General features: G+C 38.5%; 1 protein-coding gene across 2 annotated transcripts in view; it reads right to left on the bottom strand.

Moving 5' to 3' along the window:
* The window catches only part of ccdc178 (coiled-coil domain containing 178), a 32672-nt gene that overhangs the window by 18697 nt on the left and 774 nt on the right, over positions 1 to 13201 (bottom strand). For both annotated transcript variants that reach the window (XM_083521436.1, XM_083521437.1), the window contains exons 2-11: positions 12878 to 12945; positions 7437 to 7567; positions 7011 to 7069; positions 6879 to 6937; positions 5931 to 6134; positions 5571 to 5791; positions 5221 to 5363; positions 4627 to 4780; positions 2549 to 2644; positions 1774 to 1910 (exon numbers count right to left, since the gene is read on the bottom strand). In XM_083521436.1, coding sequence (XP_083377562.1) covers positions 1774 to 1910; positions 2549 to 2644; positions 4627 to 4780; positions 5221 to 5363; positions 5571 to 5791; positions 5931 to 6134; positions 6879 to 6937; positions 7011 to 7069; positions 7437 to 7567; positions 12878 to 12935 — 1262 coding nt within the window. In that variant the 5' untranslated portion in view covers positions 12936 to 12945. The remainder of the gene's footprint in view (positions 1 to 1773; positions 1911 to 2548; positions 2645 to 4626; positions 4781 to 5220; positions 5364 to 5570; positions 5792 to 5930; positions 6135 to 6878; positions 6938 to 7010; positions 7070 to 7436; positions 7568 to 12877; positions 12946 to 13201) is intronic.

Consider the following 13201-nt stretch of genomic DNA (forward strand, 5'->3'; position numbering starts at 1 on the left):
TTCATTAGATAAAATAATACAAATCTAGAACAAGGAGAAACGGACACTCATTAAATACGTGCAGATTATGCCAAACAGTATAATGATCATAACTTGACAGCTCTCTTTACTGCTGTAGTGTAACAACTTCATAGGCTTCATATTTTTCATACCACATTTTCTGTATAGTCTTCGCTGGACAGTGTTTACAGTATAGTGGTAATTGTAATGCGCATGTTATTTGTTGCACAGTGCATGGTGTTGTATAATGATACTGTGTTTTTGTACAGTGCTTCCTCTTTAGTGTGGGGAGGTTTACCTGGGCTCTGGTTTATTGATTGGAGGGTTGGGGGTTCCTACCTCAGTATCGCCAAGCTAGCATTTAGTGTTTATTTTTTACACAGTTTTCGTATTGAGTTTGTAAAAATATTTCAGATAATATTATTATTATTACATAGAATATTATTATTAGTATATTGTATTTGTATGTGTTTAATGTAGACTGTTTATTATATAGTTGCTGAGTGATTATTGTATACGTTTGGTTGCATAGTTTGTTATGTATTGCATACTGTATATATAATATTGCAGAGTAATGACTATATACTGTAGTGCTTAACAGACAGAAATTTGTACTTGTATTGTGTATTGTTTACTTTATAGCGTTTCTTGTATACTGTTCATCGCTTATTGTTAACTATATAGTGTTTGGTGTATAGCGATGGTTGTATAGTGTTTTTGACATGCAGATTACAGCATGTTTATTTTTTGAGTAAAAATGTAGATTGTTTATAGTGTAGTGCTTATTGAATAACTGGTATACAGTGGTTACAGTCATATACTGTTTATTATATGGTGTTTGGTGTACACTGTTTATTGTAAAGTGTTTCATCATATAGTATTTATTGTATACTGATTATTGCATAGTTGCAGTGTAGTGTTTGTTGTAAAGTGTTTATTGCAGAGTTATTTTGTATGATTTAAGTGATTCATAGTATGTGTTGTCAATTGATGTTAACTGTGTATTGTTTCCTGCATAGTGATTGTTGGGAAGTGTTTAGTTTTCATTTTAAAGTGTTGATTTTGTAGCTTTTTGTCTTAAACCGTTTGCTACAGACTGGTAAATGTACAGTAGTGTTGAGTAGGAATAGTGTCTCGTGCATAGTGTTTGCTGTGTGGTGTTTATTGGTCTGTGTTCTGTTTATTGGAGAGTGACTGTTATTTAGTGTTTACTGTGTAGTGTTTTATATGCAGTATTGGTTATAAGTGCTATTTAATGAATGTTATAGAGGCTAGAGGGTTTAGTGTTTATACTGTAAATTATACAGTGCTAAGTGTACAGTGAATATTGCAGAATATTAATTGTATTGCGCATAGTATTTATTGCTTGCTATATATTGTTTATTTAATTGTTTCTAATGTATAGTGTTTAATATAGGGTGTTTTATTCTGCTGGGTAATGTTTATTGGAGAGTGAAGATAATATAGTGTTTACTGTATAGTGTTTAATAGGTAGTATTGGTTATATTGGGTTTGTTTTGTAATGAATGCTCCATAATGTTTACTGTATAGTGTTTATTGTGTAGCATTTGTTTCAAGGTGTTTGCTTTTATTGTATAGTGTTTACACTGTTTATTATACAGGGCTTGATGAATAGTGTTTACGGCAGATCGTTTGTTGTGTTGTGCTTATGGCACAATGTTCATTGTGTAGAAACTATGTAATAAATGACTCAGCCTGCACAGTAAAGCATCGAGTAAAGGTACAATGTAAACAGTACATAGAGCAGCAAACCTTTGACAGATCTTCTTATTATAATCCTCTGCTTCTAATTCATGGTCCTTATTTTTATCACGCAGGTGCAAGAGCTCCTGATGCTTCCTGCTGAAAATCTCCTCAGACTGGCAGACGGTTGCTTCTCCTTCAAGCCTCTGATAAACGATAAGCGTGACAGCTATGATTTTGTATACATATTTATAAAAGTGTAATTTTTAAAACAGCATGCAGGCATGAGCAAACATGCTGCAGGATGAAGACGAGATTTGGCTGTATCTGTGATGCTGCTGCTTGTTTATGCAGCTTATTGTACTGGAAACATGGCATTTGGACTAGTCATGCTTTTTAATTTTTTTCATTTGTCCATGCATTTTACAACATAGATATTTTTTCTCATATATATATATATATATATATATATATATATATATATATATATATATATATATATAGTAATAAGGTCTTAAAAAGATTATCTCATTCACCTTTGGCTTATGCACTGCACTACATACTCAATTGTTATAATGCTGTATGTAATGTAAAATTTGCATTAAAAGGTCTAAACATGAAACCAGTGGTACAACAAAATGGTGGGTGTCGTGTTTAAGACTATGGACCAATATCTAAAATAAATCATGGGCCTTTTCTGCCCTCTAGAGGACGACTGAAAATGTCTGTGTGTGTGTGTGTGTGTGTGTGTGTGTGTGTGTGTGTGGGGGGGGGGGGGGGGGGTTAAAAATATTAGCAACACATTAGTATTAATGGATTAGCATTACTAAAAAACAATACTTACAGTTGTTTGAATCTGCTTTAGAAAATTTGTAAAGTCAGCATATTTGTCAGACAGTATTTTTTCATGACTTCGTAGTTTTGCTTTCAGTTCCACAACCTAAATCAAGAAGGTTAATTTTAGCAAGATTTACTAAAAACATGTTGTATCCAGTAATCTGTATTTTCTGTAAGGAGATGTTTATTTGACATTTATAGAAGGAGACTCCAGTGTCAGTGCTTTGTAACAATCAGTACACTTTCTGACAAAAGGAAAGCCTTTGCTGCAACATGATAATGGCAGTTCACAGCTGCAATAACATTAAATGTACCTATACTGAACATGGATAAAAATAAATACATGCTATTCTTTAATAAAGTTGAACACTTTAATTGTTTGAAAAGTATTTTGGTATAAGAGAAAAAAAATGCTCCAGGGTGTGCTGAAAAATAAATATTCTTAACATCAAGAAATCCACACCACGAAAGAACATGCATTAAATTATGTAGTAAACATCAAAGAATATGTTTGAGATTTCAGATTTTTCCGTTTTTCTTCAGACTTTGTTGCGCCACGGACCGGGTTAATGTCAGACAATTTTTTTACGGACCAGCCTTTAAGGTGTGGCGGATAAATACAACAAAATAAAATTATACGACTGGCATAAAAACTGGTATTTTATAAATATAATAATAAACGTAAATCCAATGTGTTGTTTTTTGTTAATTTTGCTTGCTTGGGGGTTTCAATTTAGCGGTAATGTATTTTGTGTTAGTGGCCGGAGCAGCCCCTTTAAGAAGGTAGCAGATGGAGGTAAGACATGTGACCGAGGCATCTTGACATGCATCAAGAGTAAATCATTAACAGATGTGGTGGAGAGAATCCATAGTTTTCCAAAATAAAACATTGTTTAGAAACAGTTATTAAATAAAACGTAAATAATGTAAGTTATGTATTCTTTTTGTGCGGCCAATTGACCCACAGACCGGTGCTGGTCCATAGCCCAGGGGTTGGGGACCAATGCTTTAGACCATCAGTTGCCTTGTCATCATTAGAAAAACCTCAAAAACCCCAAGCACAGTTGCCAAAACCATCAAACGCTAAGATTAAACAGGCTCTCATAAGGAACGTCCCAGGAAAGTAAGACCAAGAGCTACCTCTGCTGCAGAGGATATGTTTATTCAAATTAACAGCTTCAGTTACTGCCGATTTACATCAATGCTTCTCGCGTTAGAGTGACAGACATATTTCAACATCCACTATTTAGAGAAGACTGCATTAGTCAGGCCTTCATGGTCAAACTGCGACAAATAAACCATCACTTCGGAAGAACAACTATCAGAAGAGACTTGCTTGGGTCAAAGAATCACAAGAAATGGTCTGTCTTTGGAAACTGTCCTTTGGACTGAAGTTTAAGATTTTTGTTTCTAACCGCCATGCCTTTGCTGGATTTACGGCGGGTGAACAGATGGTTCCTGAATGTTTGGTTCCCAGTGTGAAGCATGAAGAAGAAGGTCTGATGGTGTGGGGGTACTTTGTCGGTGATACTGTTGGTTATTTTGTCAAAATTGAGGGCACACTTAACCAGCATGTCTACAACAGCATTTTGCACCAACATGCCATCCCATCTAGTTTGCACTTAGTGGGACTATCGTTTGTTTTCCAACAGGACAATAACCCAAACATACCTCAAGGTTATGTGAGAGCTATTTGCTCAAGATGGAGAGTAATAGAGTACTGCATCAGTTGACCTGGTACCCATACCCGATCTAATTTTAGGTTTAGGATGAGCTGGAAAGGAGAGTGAAAGAAAAGCAGCCAACAAGCACTCAACACCTCTGGGAATTTCACAAAAGTTGGATCATTTAAATAATTAAAAATTAAAAAAATTCTGGGTCATTTACCACGTTTTTGTTTACTACATACTCCATACATGTTCCTTTTATAGCTTGGATGTCTTTAATATTAATGTACTATGTTGAAAATAATCAAAATAAAGAAAAGTAAAGGTACTGTACATATATAAAGTTATTCGTTGATAATTGTTGTTGTGGACGCATGTTCACAGGGTATACGTTATTTATTTCAGAAATAACACTCACAGAATTGCTCAGTTCGGTCTCTTGTGTTTCTAGTGTGGGGATCTGCTGAAGCATGGCCTCAACCTGTTTATCCTTCAACGCAGACTTTTTCTCTGTCTCGCAAATTATAGCACTAGAAACATCCCAGGAAGCCTTCAGCTGCTGGAGTTCGGTGCTGAATGCAAAAAATGATGTTGGAGTTAAAGGTTATTGCATGTCATTTGATATTATTCAATAAGACTACATACTTTTGATAAGGAAATAACTAATAGGAATGTTTAAAATACTGTTCATAAAATGACAATGCTTGATAAGTTCAGTTTATGTCTAATGCATTGTAGAATAAAGTTATTCTGATTTCTTTAAATAATTTTTTCCTTAATAAGAGGTTCTGATTTCTAATATTTTACAACATAAAAGAACTGATTGCCATCCATAACAGTATTCGCTCACTTATTACATAGGGCACACAATAACATTGATGCAGCTATTAGTTAACCAAATTCCAAATGGCTTCCTGTTCTATACAAAGTATATAGTGTATGTGCACTACAAAGGGCAAAACATAAAGACTTGTGCATTCTACATAGTGCACTATATAATTCACTGACTCACATTTGCTCTTTAAGCTGTGTCCGGATATTTTTGAGTGCCTGTGTCATAAAGTCTCTTTCGTTATTCATCTGCAGTTCATCATTCTCCAACTCCTGCTGGGATTTGCTCAGCTCGTGGGTCAACTTCCTGAGCACCTCACTAACCTAAATCAAGTATGAGACAATTACACGTATGAACATCATAAACCATTTATTGAAAGATTCTCTAGTTTCAGCATTTTGAAAGAAGCCTTAGCATGTCTAACCTGGATTTTATTTCTCTCTAACATTTAAAACGTTCTTCTTAGAACTCTCTTGTATCCCTAATATTCACTTGAAGGATACTATGAGTATGCAGTCAGCTGTTCTCACCTCCGAACGAGCTGATTCTATCTGCTTCGTGTTTCTATTTTCCAAGCACAATTTCTCCTTCACGAGTGGAACCTGTTTTTTTACAAAATCAATATTCTCAAGAAGCTGACGATTTTTCCTCTCGGCCTGCTTCAGCATGCCTCTGACTTGCTGCATTCGACCATTATTTATTTTAAGATGCCATCTCAGCTCTGTTATGTCTCTGCTGCAGGCTTCATATTCTACAAAAAAAAAAAATATATATATATATATATATATTTTAAAAAGTAGCAATTTATTAGACAGAATGCACTATTTCATCAGAAAAGAAACAATAGCAGTTTATTAGACGAAACATAACAGCTTTATTTCCAAATGGACCTAGCTGCACCGCCACAGGAAACTGTTGTTGTTTCCACAGAGAGAGACTGTCCTGTTTTCCTTTTAGACGCTGTGCTTTATGCCATTCCTCTTGCAGTGCCTCCTTGGCTTCTTGCCGATCTGACTCCAGGCGCTTGATAAGTGACACCACCTCCAGCAGAACGCCACCTGTCCCCTTCCAGAAGGGACACGACGTTTCATTTTCTACATAAAAAAAAAAAAAAAGAACAGAAGTACTCAATAATCCGTCTAAGAAATTACAAGGCAGAACCAAGACATTTGTGAGTTGTTTGGATTTTGACTGTTAGTTCATGCAGCTTGTTTCCAGCAGGCTTCTAACGAGGAGTATTCATAGTTGAGTTAAGCACGCACATAGTAAGCATTTATAACCGAAGGTGCCTCAGACGTGACAATGGATTTATTCAGAAGTTACACGCGACCGTTATTGGGCGTAAATGAGGCGTTTCTCATCTACATGCAATTCTGACCTTGAACTTAAGAGCATGAAAATGTTTTTTTTTTCAATCAGAGGACAAAAGAGGAGATGGATCTTAATTAGAGACACTACTTATCTCAAGGACTGATATTTTTTGTGGATCAAATTAGGAACTACACTTGTCAGCTTATCCTTCTAACCATGGGCACATTTGGTTTAAAGGAGAGTGCAATAATTAAACAAAACAAATGGAATTACTTTATTTAATTTGTAAATAAAAATGTATGATTTTTGTAAGTAGTAATGTGATGTACTGGATCAAGTGCTATTCTACAAGCTGCTGATTAATGAGTGTAGAAGCCATTTAGCTTAAAAAAAAAAAAAAAAAAAAAAAAAGAAGAAAGAAGGACTTCCAAGACCAATCAGATATTAAACATGAAACAATTTCATGGTTTCACCTTTTCGAATGCACTAAAGCAAACACAAAAACTACAACAGCATTCGACGCATACCATAATAAATTCCCACGCCTTCAACACATAGCTCAGTTTGCAGATGCGTCGACTCAACCCTAGGATTTAAGATACACAAATTATTAATCAACATTAACAAAATGCAACAATGATAACACAAATAATGCATACCTTAAGGTGCTGTTGTTTTTGGTTTTTCCTTCAGAAATATAGTGGTGTTTAGTAGCTACCTGTAGCAAAAAATAAAAACATAAGCAAATGCAAATCTTATATATAAGATATATTAAATAAATATGACACTCTGGCTACAAAAAGGTTGTTTACAGTTACATTTACAACATTGCACATAAAGAGTTACTTCCTGTGAGTGCTTATGCTTGGCACTGGAGACTCCTTGCAGAAATGTAACAGAAATGAATCAATGTGTGCTTTTCCTTTTAATCCAATTATATATAACATCGACAATACTATAAGTCTTTATTAGGGCTGCTGCTATTAAAAACATTTATTACCTGTTAACCAGTGAAGCAGGAATTATATCAGAATAATGTGCTTGGGTGTATGACATCAATCTCGGCCTAAAGATGTTGTTATTACCTCCTGGGCCCAGTGGTCTAGTTTGTCTGTTAGTTCCTGGATGTGGTACATCGCTTTACCCACACATGGTCTTGCAGTGTTTGCTAACTCACATGTTTTGTTGGAGAACATACTCTGAAGTTCGCCACGATCTGAAAATTAAACCAGGACGGTAAATTTTTATTGAAATTGTCCTAAAAAAGAATCCTAACCCAGCCATTAGGGGGGCACACGCCAGTGTACTCTTAGTGCCGGTCCCAAGCCCGGGTAAATGGGGAGGGTTGCGTTAGAAAGGGCATCCAGCGTAAAACATGTGCCAAATCAAATATGCGGATCACAAATGAGAATTTCATACCGGATCGGTCGAGGCCCGGGTTAACAACGACCGCCACAGGTATCGTTAGCCGACAGGGTACCGGTGGAAATTGGGCTACTGTTGGCCGAAGGAGGAGAAGGAGAGGAGGAAGGCGTCTACAGAGACGGCAGGAAAAGGAGCAGTGTAGGAGAGTAGAGGTTCGGGTTGGTACTTTAAATGTTGGTACTATGACGGGTAAAGGGAGAGAGATAGCTGATATGATGGAGAGGAGAAAGGTAGATGTGTTGTGTGTTCAGGAGACCAAGTGGAAAGGGAGTAAGGCCAGGAACATTGGAGGTGGGTTTAAACTGTTTTATCATGGTGTGGATGGGAAGAGAAATGGTGTAGGGGTGATTCTGAAGGAAGCGTACAGTAAGAGTGTAGTGGAGGTGAAGAGAGTTTCTGATAGGGTGATGATCGTGAAGGTGGAAGTTGAAGGGATGATGATAAATGTCATCAGTGCCTATGCTCCACAAGTTGGCTGTGAGATGGAGGAGAAAGAAAGATTCTGGAGTGAATTAGATGAAGTGGTAGATGGTGTACCTAGGAAAGAACGATTGGTGATTGGGGCAGACTTTAATGGGCATGTAGGTGAAGGGAACAGAGGTGATGAGGAGGTGATGGGTAGGTATGGTTTTAAGGAGAGGAATGTGGAAGGTCAGATGGTGGTAGATTTTGCTAAAAGGATGGAAATGGCAGTGGTGAACACGTATTTTAAGAAGAAGGAGGATCATAGGGTGACGTATAAGAGTGGAGGAAGGTGCACACAGGTGGATTATCTTCTGTGTAGGAGATGCAACCTGAAGGAGATTGGAGACTGTAAGGTGTTGGCGGGGGACAGTGTAGCTAGACAGCATCGGATGGTGGTCTGTAGGATGGTTTTGGAGGCGAAGAAGAAGAGGAGGAAAGTAAGGTTTGAAAGAAGAATAAGATGGTGGAAACTAAAGGAGGAAGAGTGTAGTGTGAGGTTCAGGGAAGAGGTCAGACAGGGGCTCGGTGGAGGTGAAGAGGTGCCGGATGATTGGGCAACTACTGCAGGAGTGATGAGGGAGGCAGCTAGAAAAGTACTTGGTGTGACATCTGGAAATAGAAAGCAAGACAAGGAGACGTGGTGGTGGAATGAGGAAGTGCAGGAGAGCATTAGGGGGAAGAGGTTGGCAAAACAGAAGTGGGATCGACAGAGTGATGAGAAAAGTAGGCAGGAGTACAAGGAGATGCGGCAGCAGGTTAAAAGGGATGTGGCGAAAGCCAAGGAAAAGGCATATGAGGAACTGTATAAGAGGTTGGACACTAAGGAAGGAGAAAAGGATTTATACCGATTGGCCAAGCAGAGGGACCAAGCTGGGAAGGATGTACTGCAAGTTAGAGCAATAAAGGATGGAGAGGGAAATGTGTTGACTAGTGAGGAGAGTGTGTTGAGAAGATGGAGGGAGTATTTTGAGCAGCTGATGAATGAGGAAAATCAGAGAGAGAGAAGGTTGGAGGATGTGGAGTTAGTAAAGCAGGATGTAGATAGGATTAGTAAGGAGGAAGTGAGAGCAGCGATTAAGAGGATGAAGAATGGAAAGTCGGTTGGACCAGATGACATACCGGTAGAAGCGTGGAGATGTTTAGGAGAGATGGCAGTGGAGTTTTTAACCAGATTGTTTAACAGGATTCTGGAAGGGGAGAGGATGCCTGAGGAATGGAGAAGGAGTGTGCTGGTACCGATCTTTAAGCATAAGGGAGATGTGCAGACCTGCAGTAACTACAGGGGAATTAAGTTGATCAGTCACACCATGAAGTTATGGGAAAGAGTAGTGGAAGCCAGGTTGAGAGAAGAGGTGACCATCTGTGAGCAACAGTATGGTTTCATGCCAAGGAAGAGCACCACAGATGCCTTATTTGCTTTAAGGATGTTGATGGAGAAGTATAGAGAAGGACAGAAGGAGCTGCATTGTGTATTTGTGGATTTAGAGAAAGCGTACGACAGGGTGCCGAGAGAGGAGTTGTGGTATTGTATGAGGAAGTCAGGTGTGTCAGAGAAGTATGTGAGGGTGGTGCAGGACATGTATGAGGACAGTGTGACGGCAGTAAAGTGTGCAGTAGGTACGACAGACTGGTTCAGGGTGAAGGTTGGACTGCATCAAGGATCGGCCCTGAGCCCTTTCCTGTTTGCAGTGGTGATGGACAGGTTGACGGACGAGGTCAGACAGGAGTCTCCCTGGACTATGATGTTTGCAGATGATATTGTGATTTGTGGTGAGAGTAGAGAGCAGGTTAAGAAGAGCCTGGAGAGGTGGAGATATGCGCTGGAGAGAAGGGGAATGAAAGTCAGTAGGTGTAAGACAGAGTACATGTGTGTGAATGAGAGGGAGGGCAGTGGAGTGATGCGGTTGCAGGGAGAAGAGGTGGAGAAGGTGGAGGAGTTCAAGTACCTGGGGTCAACAGTGCAAAGTAATGGAGAGTGTGTTAGGGAAGTAAAGAAAAGAGTGCAGGCAGGGTGGAGTGGGTGGAGAAGAGTGACAGGAGTGATTTGTGATAGAAGAGTATCTGCAAGAATGAAAGGGAAAGTTTATAGGACTGTGGTGAGACCTGCGATGTTGTATGGATTAGAGACAGTGGCATTGAGTAAAAGACAGGAGGTGGAGCTGGAGGTAGCAGAGCTGAAGATGTTGAGGTTTTCGTTGGGAGTGACGAGGATGGACAAGATTAGAAATGAGTTTATTAGAGGGACAGCACATGTAGGATGTTTTGGTGACAAGGTGAGGGAGGCGAGATTGAGATGGTTTGGACATGTGCAGAGAAGGGACATGAATTATATTGGTAGAAAAATGCTGAAGATGGAGCCACCAGGTAGGAGGAAAAGAGGAAGGCCAAGGAGGAGGTTCATGGATGTGGTGAGGGAAGACATGCAGGTAGTTGGTGTAAAAGAGGCAGATATAGAGGACAGGGTGGTATGGAGACGGATGATCCGCTGTGGCGACCCCTAATGGGAGCAGCCGAAAGAAGAAGAAGAAGTCCTAAAAAAGAATCCTAATTTCATTCAAATACACTTTAATTTGTCAATTTTTCCAGATAACCAGCATGAAAATGCCACCAAACACACTGCCAAAATGACAACTGCCTTGTTAAGGAAGCTGAAGGTGAATGTGATGGAGTGGCCAAGTATGTCTAGAGACCTGAACCCGATTGAGCACCTGTGGGGCATCCTCAAGTGGAAGGAGGAGAAGAGCCAGTTCTGTTGATCCCAGGTACTTAAACTCATCCATCTTCTCCACCTCTTCTCGCTGCAACCCGCACCACTCCACTGCCCTTCTCATTCACATACATGTACTCTGTCTTACTCCTACTGACTTTCATTCCCCTCCTCTCCAGCACGTTCATCCACCTCTCCAGGCTCTTCTCAACCTGCTCCCTACTCTCACCACAAATCACAATATCATCCACAAATATCATAGTCCATGGAGACTCCTGTCTGACCTCGTACGTCAACCTGTCCATCACCACTGCAAAGAGGAAAGGGCTCAGATCCGATCCTTGATACAGTCCCACCTCCACCTTGAACCAGTCTGTCGTTCCTACTGCACACTTCACTGCTGTCACACTGTCCTCATACATGTCCTGCACCACCCTCACATACTTCTCTGACACACCTGACTTCCTCATACAATACCACAACTCCTCTCTCGGCACCCTGTCGTACGCTTTCTCCATACGGTTGCTCACAGATGGTCACCTCTTCTCTCAGCCAGGCGTCCACTACTCTTTCCCATAACTTAATGGTGTGGCTGATCAACTTTATTCCCTTGTTACTGCAGGTCTGCACATCTCCCTTATTCTTAAAACAGCACTAATTTTATTAACTCGTAATTAATGCAGCGTGCATTTATGTTTGACAAGTTGTATATAAATGTTCTTCAATAAATATAAACGAGATGTAATTAAAACATTTAACAGAACACACATCTATTCATGACATTCTTTCTTTATTTAGATACAGTATATCAATAAAAAATCTCCACCGAAAGTAACATTTGTTTTGCTGATGCGGCAAGTCTTAAATCAAGCACCGAAATCCACCATGATGCACGCATCCAGCAATTAAACCGTCCCTATGGAAATATAGCAGAAGAAGATCTGATGATTTATATAATTTAAAACACCATAATTACTTTAATACATTTGCAAATAAATGTTGTGTTCATGCTCAATGTTGAGTTTGGTTTCACTTATAATAAACATACATTTGCATAAAGGATCCATATTTGTCCATGCCCATGTTGATTAGAGTATTAAAAACTGGAAAAGTACAGTGGGGGAAATCATTATTTGATCCCCTGCTGATTTTGTGAGTTTACCCCCTTACAAAGAAATGAACAGTCTAGAATTTGTATGGTGGGTTTATTTTAACAGAGACAAAATATAAAAAAAAAATCCATTAAAAAAACATTAAAGAAGGTTATAAATTAATTTGTATTTGGTTGAGTAAATTTATATATTTTTTGTACCAAACCAGCAAGAATTCTGACTCGCACACACTCAAATTATTCCTGTACCTTTAAGAAAGAACTCCTAATATCAGCTCATTATGTGTATAAAAGACACCAGTCACAGAATCAACCTCTTCCATTCAAACCTCTTCACCACCATGGGAAAGACCAAAGAGCTGTCAAAGGACGTCAGGGACAAGATTGTAGACCTGCCAAATAGCAAGGTCAGAATTCGTGCTGGTTGGTCGGGGATCGAATACTTATTTCACTTGACCAAATACAAAATAATTTAAGTTTTGGGGGGATTTTTTTAATATTTTTTCTTTGTTTATGTTAAAAAACAACCTTCCATTAAAATTTCCAGACTGTTCATTTTTTTGTAAGGGGTAAATTTACAAAATCAGCAGGGGATCAAATAATTATTTTCCCCCACTCCATTGATTTAAGGTACATACAGAACAGATAACAATGTTCGATTAGGTTGTTATTATTCAAGAGTTACATATTTTAATCAATTGACAGCCACAATATATAAATATATATATTTTTGTTTCTCTTATACTTACATATAAGTGTGTTACTATATTTGGTGCATTATGTGTATGACTATTGTAGTGACTTCAATTTATTATTACCTTGCAAATCATCTCTGCCTTCCCTTGAAGGACGTTTCAATACTTCAATGTCCGGCATGGCACAAGCTCTAACCGAGGAAAAAACAAATTATTTGAGATCAATAGCAATTTGTTGCACAGTTCTCTCAGAATCTCAGTTTATTATTGCTGTTATTGTTTTTTCATATTTTAGTCAATGTTGTTCGCAGCCTAAAAATAAAATATGTTTGAGAAATACTTTATGAATCTTTATTCATCAACGTTTTTCTACAATAACATCTCGCAGCAACAAAGCTTAGGAGAATCGATTCTTTTTAAAAGCATCCTTTCAGAGGAATCGATTCG

The sequence above is a fragment of the Silurus aristotelis genome, assembly GCF_946808225.1.
Source record: "Silurus aristotelis genome assembly, chromosome: 1".
NCBI lineage: Eukaryota > Metazoa > Chordata > Actinopteri > Siluriformes > Siluridae > Silurus > Silurus aristotelis.